Source organism: Trachurus japonicus, chromosome 23, assembly GCF_045865225.1.
Source record: "Trachurus japonicus isolate A0001 chromosome 23, Traja_1.0".
Taxonomy (NCBI): Eukaryota; Metazoa; Chordata; class Actinopteri; order Carangiformes; family Carangidae; genus Trachurus; species Trachurus japonicus.
Genome location: NC_140929.1, coordinates 3,725,515 through 3,741,906, shown reverse-complemented (window position 1 = coordinate 3,741,906; position 16,392 = coordinate 3,725,515). Strand labels below are relative to the sequence as shown.

Below are 16,392 nucleotides of genomic sequence, written 5' to 3'. Positions count from 1 at the left end.
TGACATGCTCATTTCTGTCCATATGTGCAAATCAAATCACAGTGATAGAAAAATCACACCTCCTGCATTACATAGGAAATCAAAATATTTTCTATAAAGGCTGAGTACCAGAGCCTATATAAAAATTAATGCATGAAATAAATAAAAGAAGTAATCAAAAGGAAAAAATTAATAAATTCATTAATACAAATCAAGGGGTTCATCACAATTGAATAATTTCCATAAGTGTATACAGTTTCTTAGCTTGGGCATTATCTATTTTTTTCCCAGACATCTTTGAAACAGAGAGAGCTCATTTTTAAGAGCCGACCATGAGCCATTAAGACTTTTATTGTGGGGAAAAAGAAAGAAAAACACTTATAACAGGTAGAAGAAAGAAAATTCTTGCCAACGGAAAAATGTTGCCAACCGCCAATAAACCATCGAAGAAGAAGAAGAAGAACACTCACCGGAAGTGGTGGCGAGCGGCGGTAAACTCCATCATCTCCGTCAGTGGTGATGGCGGCGGGTCGAGGGGAGTTTTTCCGGAGTTACCTGGAGGGCTTGGAGAGGCTGTCCGTCCAGCCGACCTACGGGAGACCACAGCCAGGACGGGAGAGGGCAAAGCCAGGTCCGGGAGGAGGAGGAGGAAGAGGAGGAGGAGGACGAGGACAAGGAGGCTCGAGCAATGGACGGTCGGCCGGGAAAAAGAAGAAAAAACGACAGAAGAAAGGGACGCCGTCGCCGAACCCGGTTAACGTCAACGTCAACGTCAGCGGGAATGTTTGCAGGTGAATGACTCACATAATAACTTACACTTTTGGTGCCTTCATGTGCTATGGTAATTATGGTAAATACCAAAAGACGACGTGAAAAGTGCACATGAACACCCTCTCATGTGGTATTTTCCACTGGGCAACTCGTAGAATGTTTTGATGCCCGAGCTGCCGAGATGAAAATAACCCTTGACCTTTTCAACATGGCGGCCGAGCAACGCAAGATTTGTTAATGGTAAGCAAGGCGAGCCTTTAGAAAACAGTTGGCAGCTATTCACTTTATGTATGCGTGCATGTACAGTAAAAACGCTTTTAAAAAGCTAGCCAAATAGCCAGTGCTAAATATCCATGAATATTAGCCTAATATTTAAAAATTGTTTTACCCAAGTAACAAGTCTGAATCTGTGTGTCCACCATCTTTATTTTCTCTGTACAACAACAAAAGCACAAGCTCCAACGACTGTCGTTATAACACAATAGGGCACTAACGAAGTCGAAACCAACCTTCCATCAAAGGCAGTCATTTAAACGACTGTCGTTGGCACTTGGAGCACAAATGGGAACCAGTGACATCATCACCCTTGTGAACGCCCACACAAGAGGTTAAATAGTGAGTCTCCACACCAGATAGTTGGACCAGTCCCAGCCTGGTCAGATGCGTACATGAACTGATGAAGCCTCTTGGATGAGAGGTGAAACGTCTTCCTAGACAAATAACTAAGTCCAGTTGCTTTCGATTTAACCTCCTTTGAAATACTATGACCTGGGCAAATGAGAATATGCACCGGCTTAACAAAAGCACATGATCACAACACACTGGTAAATACCAGGGGCCTCATGTATCAATGTTGCGTACGCACAAAAAAGTGGCGTACGTCATTTTCCACGCCAACGTTCAGATGTATCAAAAGTGAAATGACCGTGGAAAAGTGCGGTGGCCCACGCCAACTCCATAGCTGGCGTACGCACGTTTCTACAGCAATTGTTCCTTTGGCGACACTTAGAGGTGAAGCTGTGAAACTGTTAATAATGTGAAAACAATTAGACCTCAGAGTAATGTGCACATCAGAGACACATTTATGAACAACTAACCCATCCACATGTTGCAGATAGGTGGATAGAAAAGCATGTGCAAAGTGGTGCAGAAAATAGCATCAGCTTTAGTCTTAAGATATTGCAGATGCTGCAGTGCGAAGTGCACACGAGTCCGGAGGGTTTTTTTTGCACATGATGACTCTTTTGGTTTCCGAGGGCAATTCTCTTGGAACTGAGTGCAGTGCGCTGCGACCGGCCTGAGCGCGCGACACGTCGGGGAGCCATCGCCTCCATTCAGGTGCTGACCACACTGTGAACAGGAAGCATTTTTATACTATAAATGTACAGATCATATGTGATGCGTAAATGTATCACATATTAACAAACATTGTGGCGAGGTGGCTGGTTCAGCGCATGGTTCATTCATTCAGCACAGCTGGGGACAGATTACAGGCTGGGACTGTATGCGCGCAAAGTAAATGTATTTGTTTAATTGTCCTATGTAACCCCCCGATGCACACTGAGCATGTCCGCCCAGATATCACACTGTCAGTGACTTTCTTTTTGCTGGTTAAACTACACACGCTGTGTGAAGTACTTAATGTCAATAAACACATGCGTAAAGTTGGACATGTGTCTTTATCAGCCTCCCTGGCGCACTTCTGCATTTACTACGCGATCTGTGTATAAAAAAAGGCAAATAAAATTGTAAATCCATTTCACATAATTTAATTAGAGTACATTGTCTGCTTTCATTTGGGATGACAGCGGTCCTCCGCTTCACGTTCACCTTTATATAACACACACACTCTCCCACCCCCTTTATGATGGTGCCGGAGGACGGCAAAAAAAAAAAAAAAAAAAGATGTTTACACGGCTCAACTTTATCGAGGAGCACCTTCAACTCAAATTTGGTTAAATTGCTGTTCCTCACAGTTTCTCATGGTGTTATCTGACCGTAAAGAGAAGGGAATCTTTGGTGCAGGCCTTATTTACATTGATTTTGCATATTTAAATGGAGGCGTGGACAGGGAGGAGATTACCACTTCTACATGTGCGCTCAATTCCACGTTGATTGGGATGTACAAAGGAAAAGTGCTTGGATCCATGCGTACGCACACTTTGATACATCAGATTTTCTTTGTGCGTACGACAGTTTCTGGATTTTGGCGTACGCCATGTTTCAGTATGAAATCCACGCAAGTATTGATACATGAGGCTTCAGGTCACTTCAAGTGGAAAATACCATCTGTACCATAGCACATGAAGGCGGCATTTAGTACGTCTTTGAGGGATTTAAACCTGTCCATGGCGACTTGCATGGTGATATCCTAATTTATCTACCAGTTTCCCCGGACCTAGAACAGACGGAAGAGAAAGAAGAGGTTTTCATCCAAGAAAAATCCCTCCATCAAAGGAGAACCTGTTGGAAAGGTGAGTTGTGCTATAGGCGGGTGCATATATGAAAAAAAAAAACACCTAACCCTAAAAAAATTCTAACAAAAGGTTTCTCAGCTGTTTTTTTTATAGTAGCCTATTAGATGTCCTTAATAACATACTAAAAGTTTACCAAAGTTTGACCACTAGAAAGATGTTACTTTCAAGATGGCGTCCAAGATGAATAGGAAGCCCTGGGAGACAGCAGAGGTGAATAGCGTAAAATTTTTAACTAACAGATATCACCATGAAACTTCCCAAGTTTATCACTTACATTAAGACAAATATTTTTTGTATTACAAGTTTTGTCAAATTGTATGTTTAAATATGTAAATGAGGCAATATCTAATTAAATATGCACTAATTTGCATACATTTCCAGAACCGAAATCTGAACAATGGATAAATCTACTTTCAAAATTCTTGTTTTATTTTGTTGACATTTGGTAAACTTTTAGTATGTTATTAAGGACATCTAATTCTATAAAAAAACAGCTGAAAAACCTTTTGTTAGAATTTTTTTAGGGTCAAGTCATATTTGCACCTGACTACTAAAAACTACGGTACGTAAACACAACTTTCTCCCGCCATTTGTCTACGTCACACTCCTTCTCCTACTACTACTACGTCACACTCCTTCTCCTACTACTTCCTTAAAAATCTACTCACTAATCATCTGCTTTTGAAGTTAATTTTGTTTTGAGTTCATTTTCATTTGTGCTAGTAGCTGTTGAGCTAACCTCAATAGTCATTGATGTTCAAGTTTATTTACAACATTGTTGGTGATTGATTAAAACAAGAAAAAAACTGTCTGCTCATAATGATAATGCTTTTAGAAGGAGAAAACTCAAATCATTGTTTAATAATTTACTGATTGGAATAATCTATCTGGAATGCTATTTAAACAGTGTTGGCACCTGACCAGAGTTGACAGGAAGTTAGTTCTAGTCATTTTAATTCTGACTTTTGTTTAATTGTGTTGGGGCATCTTGTGCAAATGTGTTGAGCTAACACCAGTACATTAACATTTACATTGATCTCGTTAGAATTGCTAGAGTCACTTTTGCAAATATGATGTTTGATGAAACCAAATATGGTAACAGGAAATGGCCCCCGCAAATGGAGACTTGCTTGGTTTAACAACATTATAGTTGAATCCAATCCAAGGCATTTGCAAATCCCACTATAAATTTCAGGGCTGTTCTGTTGTAGGTTGATAGCTTCACACAATGGATGACTCTGGTCTACAAGGCTCTTCTTGGCATGGTTCCTACTTATTTATTGTACTGAACTGGAAGCCGTTATGCCATACGTTCGAATGACATTTTGTGTCTCTCTGCTCCTTGTGTTAGAAGTTAATTGGGAAAAAAAAACATTTATTTTCTCTGCTTCCTCTTCTTGGGATGCCCTCCAATCTGAGCTGAAATGACCAGGGGTCTCATTTATAACCGTTGCGTACGCATAAAACGGGGCTGAAAGTGGCGTACGTGACTTTTCACGCCAAGGTTGTGATCTATAAAAAACTAACTTGACGGGAGAATGTGCGCAGCTCTAAGCAAACTCTGAGCCATGCGTACGCATGGTTTGGAGGAAAAGGGGAATTGGCGACACAGACGGTGTGGTGGTGAACTGAAGTCAGACTCAGGAAATGATGATTGAGCGATTATGTTTTTATTATCGGCCGTTACACATTTAATTTCAACCCGTATGCGTTAGATCCATGTTGCCACGGTGATTTAATTCAACAGCGTTATTTTGCATCGGACTGGCGTTTCAGAAACATCTTCTTAGAATCTAACTTAAAATTCAAAATCAAAATTTCTTCTCTATAATATTGTCCACTCCCAGAGCGCAGGAGGAGGAGAGGACGGCGCGGCTGCATGGGATAAATACATGGTGTAAATAACTACATGTTCCTATAATACTGTGAACATATGATCTTGAGTCAATTAAATCTCAAACCCTGGCGGAAAAAAATCCAGTAATCGTTCCCACAATTGTTACATTCTGTTTTCTTGTTATCAAGAGAAGTGTCATGTTTGATCATTCCTCAGAATGTAACTGATTCCGCTAATTATTCAAAGTTTTATCGATCAGTCTAATTACTGTAAATGTATGAATACAGCGGTGAGCCCCGTGCGTAATTCTGCACCACGGCACCGCTGGAGGAGAAAGGAGGGAGAGGGAGACCATGATGACTGGTTAATAACTCGCTTCAGATTAGAACTGTTGTCATTGTTGTAACTATGTGCCGAACCGGGTCCAGCATGTGATAGAGCAGTGCACCAAAACAACACCGCATGCGCTCTGTGCCGCTGACGCCGTTAACAGCTGCAGCAACACGTCACGTTGTCACTTTCACACCTGCAGCTAATTCACAACAGCGACAGAACAACAGCACGTCAGGCTCATTGACATGCAGATCACATTCATGTGGTGGTTTGCATCGACCATCTAGGGTTAAAACAGGGCATGTACTGGGCGGAACGTGAAGCGGATTCAGCTGCGCGCACTTGTAGGAACTCTGTGATCTATAAAGGGAAGTTTGCTTGCAAGTGTGCGTACGCAGGGTTTTATAAGTCTGAATATTTACTGGCGCACGCAAAACATGGCTTTTGGGCGTACGTACCCTTTTAGTAACGATCCCACGCACAGTTTTATAAATGAGACCCCAGAACTTGTTTCATTGGGAGTTTTCCGCTCTGTCTTAGGAAACCGACAACGGAAATCCTACGAACAATTCTAACTGTAACAATAACAACTGCACTTTTTGTCAAATTTGCTAGCACTTCATATATACATCAATGTTGTTTTGTTATTGTTGTCGACCTGTCTTGTTATTATTATGACGGGTGCTGCTGCCTTCTTGGCCAGGTCAACGCTTGTGAAAGAGGTCTTGATCTGAAATGGGTCTTTTATCTGGTTAAATGAAAATAAAAAAATACAGATTATTGAATTCACTGATCAACTTTGACCCAACACTTGGCTATTGATTGACTAACTAACACAGGTTTTTGCATAAGAGTTACGCTGTATTCTTGTGTTTTGAAAAGCTAACTAAAAGTGTGTAAGAGTCACAGATTGCATTGGAGTCTTCTTTCTAAAACTTTACAACCTCTTCCATAGTTTGCCGACTGAGCTTCTGATTAAGATCCTCTCCTACCTGGATGTCTCCTCACTCTTCTGCATCAGTCATGTCAGCAAACTCTTCCGCCGGCTCGCCAATGACGAGTAAGTACAGACAGAACGCAGCATCATTCATTGATTATTGGATGTTGTAATTAATTTACAATCCTCAGTGTCCCAGTGTCTACTTTGTGACCTCCTCTCACTGTAGTGTCATGTGGCATGAGATTTACGTATCAGAGTTTGGGAGTCAGGTGTGGAGGCCGAGGTCGCCAGACGACAAGGAGGTGAAGGAGGTGGAGGAGGTGGAGGAGGACCGGTCGGAGGGTCATTGGAAGAGGATGTACTTCAGGGCGGCAGCCGGACGAGAGATCGACAAGTGGAGGAGAGAGCTGAAAGAAACCAGTCCTTACACCGGCTTACCCAGGCAGACGGCGTGGGTCCTCAGGTACCGGCTCAGTGACCTCAGTTCATATCTACAAACATAAACATCAGTATCACTTGTTTTGAAATGTTAATGGCTGTAGTCCAGCTGAGGACTGTTATTAAAGTGATAGTTCAGCATTTTGGTCGGTGCAAGCTGTTTTTAGAACGGCGGAGCAGAGCCGTGAGCTGCTCAGAGCTGTAGTGTAGCTCTGAGGCTCATGGGATTTCTTGGTTTCCCTTATCAAACTCATCAAATACACAATCCAACAACTCCACAACGCTCTGGTGGACAAGTTGTGACCTGCACATTCACCACACTATGAGATAATAACACAACGTTACCAGACAGAGTTGTTTTAGAGGGAAATTCATGCAAAACTGCTGATGCGCGTTGCCTTCAGGGACAGTTTTTCATCAAGCAGTCTCTGTATTTACCTCTAAAACAACTCTGTCTGGTAACGTTGTGTTATTATCTCATAGCGTGGTGAATGTGCAGGTCACAACTTGTCCACCAGAGCGTTGTGGAGTTGTTGGATTGATATGAGGTAGATTTGGGTTTGTTTGTTGTTGTCTCACCAGCCTCTTGTCACTTTTCTCAGACGTCTGACACTAACTGTGCGTTCACACCAAAAGCGTCAAAACGCCGGAAGTCAATTCATTTTCAATGAGAGCCCAGCGACACTGAGCATCCAAAGCGTCAACAGGCGTCGCCGCGCGTCCAAAGCTTCTAAGCTTCAGAGACTTACAACTATTTGATTTAAAAAACAAAACAAAAAAAACACACATTAGTAGAGATATTTGATTTCACTCTGAATGAGAAAAATCTTTTGTAAAAACACCAGGAAGTGTGTTGTGTCTCCTGCTTTGTTGCCAGGTTTTGCTTGTCCACATCATGTGACATAATTATTGGCTGAAATCTCATCAAGGGATCAGTGATGTAATTTTCACTGTTGATCTGTATGAATTTGTGGAGCAAAGCTTTGTGTTTGCATTGACCAGAAAATCCTCAGCATATGAGTTATTAATGAGAAAGTAATAGGACACAGAAAGACAATGTTTGTTTAGTTTTTGTTTTATCAACTGTACACAACAATAGCAAGACTTTGGAAGACTACGTACACATTTATCTCTTGTCATTCTTCTCCATAGTTCACATGATGAAGAAGCAGATTGTCAGGTTGTCTTTTATCCTATTTCAGTTTTGTGTCTTGTGTTTGTTTTTTCTCCAGGAACCTGAACGTGAGCTGGGAGCTGACGGTGTGCGACCGCTTCGGGCAGGAGAGCAGGCTGCAGCAGAGCCGGGCGTATTTCTTCGAGTCGTCGGTGATCGTGCGCTGGAGCGGAGGCAGTTTCGCCAACTACCGTCACATCAGCACCATCCAGCTGCACGGCGTCAGGAAGGAAACACTGAAGAGCCCCAGAGTCAGGAAGTAAAACAAAAAACAACTTTACCTCCACCACCTCTCTTCTCCTCGGCTGTATTCGAAACTGCATACTATACTGCTAGTACGTACTGATTTGGCCAAAATGTAGTATGCAGTATGCAAACAAAAGCAAAATCTGCAGTATGCGAAAAATTCCCGGGTGTCGTGCTGATTCGGGAAATATCTCCAGTATGCATCTGACCAGTCTACATTGCGTACTGTATCCCACAATGCAATGCGCCCCTGACGTCTAACCGTAACCAAAGACGGTAGTATATTGCTATGTATCGTAACTATGTTATATAGTTTAATAAAATAAAACTTAATGCAGACTGATCGGTTCATTGTAAAACATTTATTTATTTTTGTAAATGTGGTGATTTCTGTACAGAGTCCAATACACACACATACCTGCAAACTAGTCACCTTTCGGCTATAATCGCCGTTTTTCTGGTCAACTGGGTCGTTTACGTGAATCATGCAGAACCGGGGAGTTTTTCAAAGGGGGCGGGGGGGGGGGGTGATAGAGTCTTGATAAACATATCGGACAGCTTTTATTTTGAAACGACACGCGGGAAGTTATCTGATGTATCGGTGGAACCTTAGGGTGGAACGCAGAAAACTATGATGACAGGCGCCTTGGATAAGCGTGTGTGTGTGCATCGGGGCCATTCAGCTGTAGCTTCTTTTGCTCACATACTTTCAATGTGGGCGCGAGTTATGCACGCGGCGCGCCGCACATTCGCCGTGCTTGTTTTTTCATGCACGTTCGCGGCACACAGCTCCATACCTGCTTCTACCGCTGGTGTTCTGTCAGACCGGTTCTGCTCCGTTTGAAAGGCGAAGGAAGAACGTATGTGGAAAGACGTGATACACACTCATTTTATGTGCTGTGATTTTCAACCCCCAGGCTACATACAATGCTGTGAAAAAGTATTTTCCCCTTCCTGATTTCTTACTCAAACTTGTTATTAGTCATCAAACAACTTTTAATAGCCTAGACAAAGATGACCGAAGTACGGTAAATATAACATGCACTTTTTAAATTATGATTTCATTTATTAAGGGGAAAAAAGCTATGCAAACCTACCTGATCCTATGTGAAAAAGTAATTGCCCCCTCTTGTTAAATCATGAACTAACTTTGATAAACCTTTTAATTTTTTTTGGAAAGCTGGTTCAATTTCACTCTTCACATCCAGGCTCCAGTGATCCATGGTGAGAGCCTTTATCCACTAATGGAGAAAGCTTGGAACAGTGGTGAAAACCTTCCCAAGATGGCTGCCCCATCAAAATATTATACAAATAAATAAAAACATTGTGTGACAAATCTGCAAAAAAGTAAGAAATCAGGAAGGGGGCAAATACTTTTTCACAGCACTGTATTTAATGGAGGGGGGGACAATACCTGATATTCTCAGCTGTAAACAGTAGGCTAAATATAATCATAGAAAGCTGAAAGCAACAGGTCATGTGGTCATCCAAACTGATGCATAATTTTTAGTCAAATAATGTGAACATTTTCTGCAGCTGACCCCTGAGATTTGCTCTCTGTTTAACTGGGAACACTCCAAAAAGCATAACTTGCATATTAAAATCACAAAAATTTTCTCCCGGGGGGGGGGGTTTTGGTTTGGTTTTTCGGACCTTGTCACCTTTTTTACTCTCTGGAGTTTGCAGGTCTGCACACAGGAAGCTTCAGTTTTCATTCAAACAACCTAATGCTACTGCCACAATTGTTAGATTTCATCACTGAGACCAACAATTATCTCCTAAAAATAATTTAACCAGCCGGTGGTAAACCTCTAAAAACCTGCGGGTAAGTTAATTAGCGATCGTTTTCTCCCCCGAGATGACGACGGAGGTTGGCCCGGCCGAGCAACTCTCCAGAGCTGTGATGTCCCGGTTGCTGCGGAGCAAACTTCTAAACAGCCGTCATTTGGATAAACTGACCGTATATTTGGGATCTAAACAGTTACTTTCTCGCATGAAAAAATATTAAAACTTAATAAAGTTACATAATAACAGCGCTAGAGCGGGAAATAAAACAGCTTTCGCCTACTGCGGTGTGAACGGCGTCGGTCTGCTGAAGTAGCAGACTGAATCCCACTTTCAGTATGCAGTATACAGTACATACTAACGCAGTATGTAGTAGGCAGTACGGTAGTACCGTAAAACTTCAAATAATGGCCGAGTCCCAAATCCAAAATCCAGGTTGAACACTATTAATAAACGCAGGTCCCTAATAAGCGCCTGTTGATTTGAGCGATTTAAGCAAATAAACGCCTGAGCCTTTATTTGATGTTTTACGGTAAGCCGGTTCGAAAACAGCCCTCCTCCTCCTCCACCACTTCTGCACATTCACCTGTTCCTTCCTCCTCTCCTCTGTCAGGCCTGAGTGGCGATCTCTGATTTTAAAGCTGGACCTGCAGACTCAGCAGTGTCGCTTCCTCGGCGAAGACAGACTCATCAAACTGATCAGTCTGTCCCCAGGTGTCATCATCGGCATCTGGAGGGTCAGTGTCCAACGGGAAACAAACTCAACTCTCATGTTTTTGTGTTTTTATGACCATAAACAAAAACAAATGTGTGTGGTTGTGTTTGTGCGTAGGGTCAGAGCAACATTGCCTTCATCATGGTGACGCTGCACTTTCACAAGCTGGTGGAGAAGAGTCTGCTTGGATCTCCAGTGTGGTCAGCTCTGCTTTCTGTTTTTTAAAGGGATAGTTCACCCAAAATTGAAATTTCACTCATTATCTACTCACCCTCATGTCGACTAAGGGCTGGGAGAAGTTTCAGAGTCCTCCGTGGCTTCTCTGAGTTACAGGGGGTCAAACAAGCTTGAAATATAGACTTATTTAATTTTTTTCTGGACAATTTCGCATTTCGGGGCTTCAATACAAGACGGACATTACGTACATACGAGCAGCATGGAGGTATTTGGATGTTTTTTGGTGTGTCTTTTTGTTACGAAGACAGTTGGTATCCATTTGCAACCGTCATATGGACATGCACTGCTACGCCGAGACCCCCTTTAACTCAGAGAAGGCACGGAGGACTCTGAAACTTCTCCCAGCCCTTAGTCCACATGAGGGTGAGGAGATAATGAGTGCAATTTCAATTTTGGGTGAACTATCCCTTTAATGGAATAATAATAATAATCCTCTCTTCAGTTCCTGAATCTTCTTAGTTGTTGAGTTTTTTACCTTCTGCTTTCCGTCCTGTTTGTCCCTTCTTGCAGCCCGTACGCTGAACCCGTCGAGCGGGCGCCAGCTTACGACTCGGACCCAGAGTTTGGTCTCCATGACTACAGCCTGCACTTCGTCCTGCACACCACCGGCACCGAGATCATGTCAGGACACTTCCGCGAGCTCTCCTGTCGCACACGTAATCACAGTTTGATCTCAGTAGGGTAACGTGATACCGATTAGCAAAACATGGAGAAATTTCCAGGGCCCAGTTGTTCAGAAGTAATCTGATCGGATTTTGGATAATGGATTGGATTAAATCTTGAAAATGGGTTGTTTTCAAAACCAAAAAACGGATTCTGAGATCGGATTGGATCACGTAATCCAATCTTGGTTTTTATCTGGATCAAACCCTCAGTTTGTGTTGTTCAAAACTTTTTAGTAGGATCAGGAACAAAATGTAATTTAAATTAAATTCAAACTGGTCAAATAAACGATATCCATAATGTAGTGTGTTGATTTATATTTTGCACCTAATTTTAAACTATAACAGTGATTAGTAAATGTTAACTTTTGAATATTCTACAACTGAAAAACCTTTCCCCAACTACTTTTCCCCAAACTGAATTCAATGAAATTTGAAGTTTGAATTTGAAACACATGGGGAAATATTCACAATTTCACTAATGTGCTGTATATTTGCTTTTTTTAAATGTATTGTAACAGCCCAACCAGATGGAGTCTGGCTGTTTTAAAAGATATTGAAGAAACAACAAAGAGCACAGAAAACAATACATACACTCTGTTTTCAAATAAACACACTTTGAGTGAGCTCACGCTGCTGTTCTACCTGTTGTTTACAGACCAATCAGCCTTCAGTGTGATGCACAGTCACATCTAGAGCGCTCATTATCTGGATTTGGTAATCTTGAAAATTTGGATTTAGATCAGACTGATCCAATCCAATTTTGCTTTGAACAACTGGGATAGAAGTAAAACGGATTACGTGATCATGGATGGCAAAAAAAGGGATTTCAAAATCCGTATCCGTATAATTATCCAGATTACACCTTTTGAACAACTGGGCCCAGAGGATCAGCACCATGTGAATGAATAAATACATTTTTTCTTCAGATTTTTCCTCTTGACTATGAGATTTCGTTCATAAAATCTTCATTATTGAGCCGTGGACTTCTATCGTTGAACTAGTCTCAGATCTTTGAGCTGGTAAATTGAACTGACCTTAACACAATTTGTCTGTGATCAGTTCAGATCAGCCATGGCCTGCTGGAGTTTAAGGTCATCGACAGAACCAACCTGTTCCAGCACAGGTCGCTGTCGGGAAACGTGAAGCTGCCCTGGAAGAGCGACCTGCTGGAGGGCTCAGTGGAGGTACCGGTCCTGGTTCACATTTTGTCTCTTCTCTGCAACATAGGAATTTTTTTTCAAAATTTCATTTGGAGTCGAGCCAATGTTAACTCATTGAGTGCCAACCACATAATTTTACGTTTTTTGCTTTTTTTTTTGAAGCAGAAGTAAGCGATCCGGTGGTTTTGGCTAACTTCCTGTCAGCCGATGGAGTTAGCAGTCCCCGCCCTCGTCCCTACGTCACCACATTCACGCGCATCCCTTGGCTGCACACACAGAGAGGACCGCCCCTTTATGCCGTTCTTTCTCCTCATTGGATAAAGGTTGTAGGTTGTAGACCCGTGTTTCGGACCAAACGCTCTATATAAGTGATTGCTGTTGGAAGATATAACTATTTAAGACTTATATTAACACAAACATTTCGCTTACTTCTGCTTTAAAGTATGAAAATAGACACTTTAACACACCTTATGTGTGAATTGGGGACTCTACGACAAACAGAACTGAAATAGATGACGATCAAAAACTCATGACAGCTCACGATTTGGAATTTTGTTTTATCATAACTCGGCTTTTGCAAGAGTCTGATTGGTGGTTTTGTGAATAGAACAACAATTGTTGTATATATTTATCTTACACAAACCCTTTGATCCAGAAATGCGAGTGTCAGAAGAGCGACAGGCACAAACGGAGCACCTTTCATAAAAGATCTCCTTTTCTAGAAAAAAAGCAGGGATTTTGGTGAAACCCAGCCATGTTTAGCTTGAGTTTTCTCAGGAACGGAGGCACATAGAAACAAACGGTTTGTGGCCATTTGAAGCATAAAGTTTCACCTTTCAAACGAGCCGCAGTATGTGTTGGTGGCAATAATATAGAATACACAGTGGCTAATAGTCTAAATTGCTGTTACACTTGACTAAACCTTTGGAAAAGAGCGCGGCACTCAATGAGTTAAGAAGTGCGAGATGAATCCAAGTCCGTGATCATATTTATTGTCTGTGCTTTTCAAGCCAAAAAGCACCAACATGTTGTTTTATATAAAGATCAGCAGGTGGCGCCAGAGAGCGAGTCTGGTACTGAACTCTGATCAATACTGTGGCATCTGAGTAACAACTTCAAGTTTCACATTGCAGTCTTTACACTGCCCGTCCAAAAAAAGTCACCACTTGGATTTAACTAAGCTAATAGGTCATTGGATAATTACTGCATGGATGATTATGTTTCAGCTGGCAACAACTTATTTAACCCTAACTGATGCAGTCTCATCTCTTAAACAACCATGTTGGAAGACAAAGACAAAGATGTTAATCTGTTTCAGAAGGGTCACATTATTGGCATCAAGCAAATAAAGTTTCTAAGGAGACATTATTAAAGACTGGAAGGAGAGTGGAGAACCATCATCTTCAGGGAAGAAATGTGGTCCAATGTGACCACAGAGTCCAGACCTGAACCCCATTGAGAATCTTTGAAAAATGAATGCAACTTTGGACGTAAATAAATGTTGCGACATTGCAGAACCTCATTGAAACGATGCCACAGCGAATGCATGCTGAAATCAAAGCTAAAGGCGGTGCAACAAAATATTAGATTATATAACTTTTTTTTGGGACGAGCAGTGTATCTTTTCATATTACAACTCCACACACACTTCACACACTTCACTCATGGACGCAGGGACGATGTTGACGATGTTACAGATGCACCGGAAAGAATGGGCTCAATGCACAGCTCCACTACTTCCTGAACTTATTGCTGCTCCTTTGTTTCCTGTCTTACATTATTGGACAAACTGATTAATCAGCAATCAGCATTAAGTTCAGGAAGTAGTGGAGCTGTGCATAGAGCCCATTACTGGATTTTCCTACAAAAGAAAAATGTTTAATTAAGTCGCCACATTTAATGCAGCAGGGCACTGATACTGTAATAAGTGAAGCAGCCACACTGCCAACACTGGCTGTGCTGGTCTGTCAACACCAAGAGCCATTTGTATAAATACATCATCACTTTGACAAGGTAAGTTCATCACCAGTCGGGGCAACACGTCATTTTCATTGTTTATAAAGACGCCTACAAGAAGAAACTCTGGGATGAAATTTTCAGGCTGAAAATCACTGGTAAGTGTTTTGAAAGTGTCGTTCGTGCTGGGCGCTACTGTTTACAGATTGTTACTGTTAGAGTGTTAGAGCTGTCATTAAAGTTCTTGGTGGTGACGGCCTTAAAGGGAAAACGAGGAGTTTTGGAAAAGCGAAGTGTTTTCACACTACATTTATGAGCCTCCGCGCGCACCGTAGAATTCTTCGACCGGCACAAGACGGACTCATGTTTTCATTCATCAAGAATTAAAGTCAGAGGTTCAAAGAGGTTCAGTTACAGTCGTAGTTCCGACCATGAACAGCGATTCGGCGGCGTTATTCTCATGAGCGTCCGCAAAACCGAAAGTAAGGAAACGCTGGTCGGCTCGCCCAGCGTTTCCACCATTAATTAAAATAACAAAATGGCGAAAATGGGCCCATTAACAAGTGTGGGTAGCGTAGATTCAGCCACATTAACGTGAGACTTTTTTATAACCAAATAGAAACTCCTCGTTGTCCCTTTAAAACATCTACTGACAACAAAATAGGTTTTGTGGGCAGGGTGAAATATGTTCCCAAACCAATTTCCAACTTTGATGGTTGTTTCTTCTTGTGTCACCCAGAACTGCTGCATCATGACACTGACTCTGCTGGATGAGTTCCAGAAACCCTTCTGGTGCGTCAGCTCGCCCATTTGCATCAAGATGACAAATACGTCGCTGTCCTTCGACTACAGCGGCGAGCACTTTCTGATGACATACGTGAACCCGGACGGTCAGGTGAAGATGAAGCTGGTCTGGTTAAAGGAGCAGAAGCAGTTTTTCCTCTTCAGCCTCACCGTCTATGTTTCTGTTGCCAAAGTCAACAAGCATTTCAGCAGAGCGTACTGAAGCTGAGCAGGACCGAAGTTCTGGTTTATGATGTCTAAAGGTTCAACAAGGTCACTTTAAGTTTTCTTTGGGTTTAATCAATTCTTTAGTTTCATTCTGAAGTCCTAAAGGTTAGACAGTTTTCAGTAGTACAATAAAAAAAATCCCTTTTGTTCATAGCACAAGGAGAGTATCACTGTTTTCATTTTAATTAATACACTTTACACGTGTCAGAAAAGAGTTTACACCTTAAAGACTGAATAATAAGTTAATGTTGACTCTGAGCAGCTTCTGAGGATGTACCTCGGCTATTTTAGTTCCTATCCTGATCACGTGAAAAACCTGCAGGGGTAAAACTTGAATATTTTCTTTTATGTGCAACAGAGAAATAAATGTTTTGTCTTCAAGATTTTGCAATGATGTCGTTTTTAACCTCTTCATTTTTGATGGTGGAAATCGGTTTGAATGTTGAATACGTTTAATAATCTAGTGAATGTGCTGACTGTGTTGATCTTCACCCTCAGTCTTTGTCGTGTATTTCGGTTTCTGCATTTTGGTCGGGGCTCCACGAGCGCAGACAGAAACATCAGACCTGGTCACAAAATTGATATTTAGGTTCAACACAAAACATTAATGTTCTTAAACAGACAGTTTTACCAAGATATTTTGTCTTCAGCTTAGTTTTCATCCTGAA

At 41.7% G+C, this 16,392-nt stretch overlaps 1 protein-coding gene across 1 annotated transcript; it reads left to right on the top strand.

The window, feature by feature from the left end:
* The first annotated feature begins 476 nt into the window (after positions 1–476).
* Positions 477–16,107, top strand: LOC146962343 (F-box only protein 15-like). Its single transcript, XM_085769937.1, has 10 exons — positions 477–770; positions 3,138–3,224; positions 6,353–6,457; positions 6,564–6,800; positions 8,008–8,208; positions 10,594–10,717; positions 10,813–10,895; positions 11,443–11,588; positions 12,657–12,781; positions 15,453–16,107. The coding sequence occupies exons 1-10, from the start codon at positions 499–501 to the stop codon at positions 15,717–15,719; spliced, it is 1,647 nt and encodes a 548-aa protein (XP_085626063.1). The 5' UTR covers positions 477–498; the 3' UTR covers positions 15,720–16,107.
* The last annotated feature ends 285 nt before the right edge of the window (positions 16,108–16,392 follow it).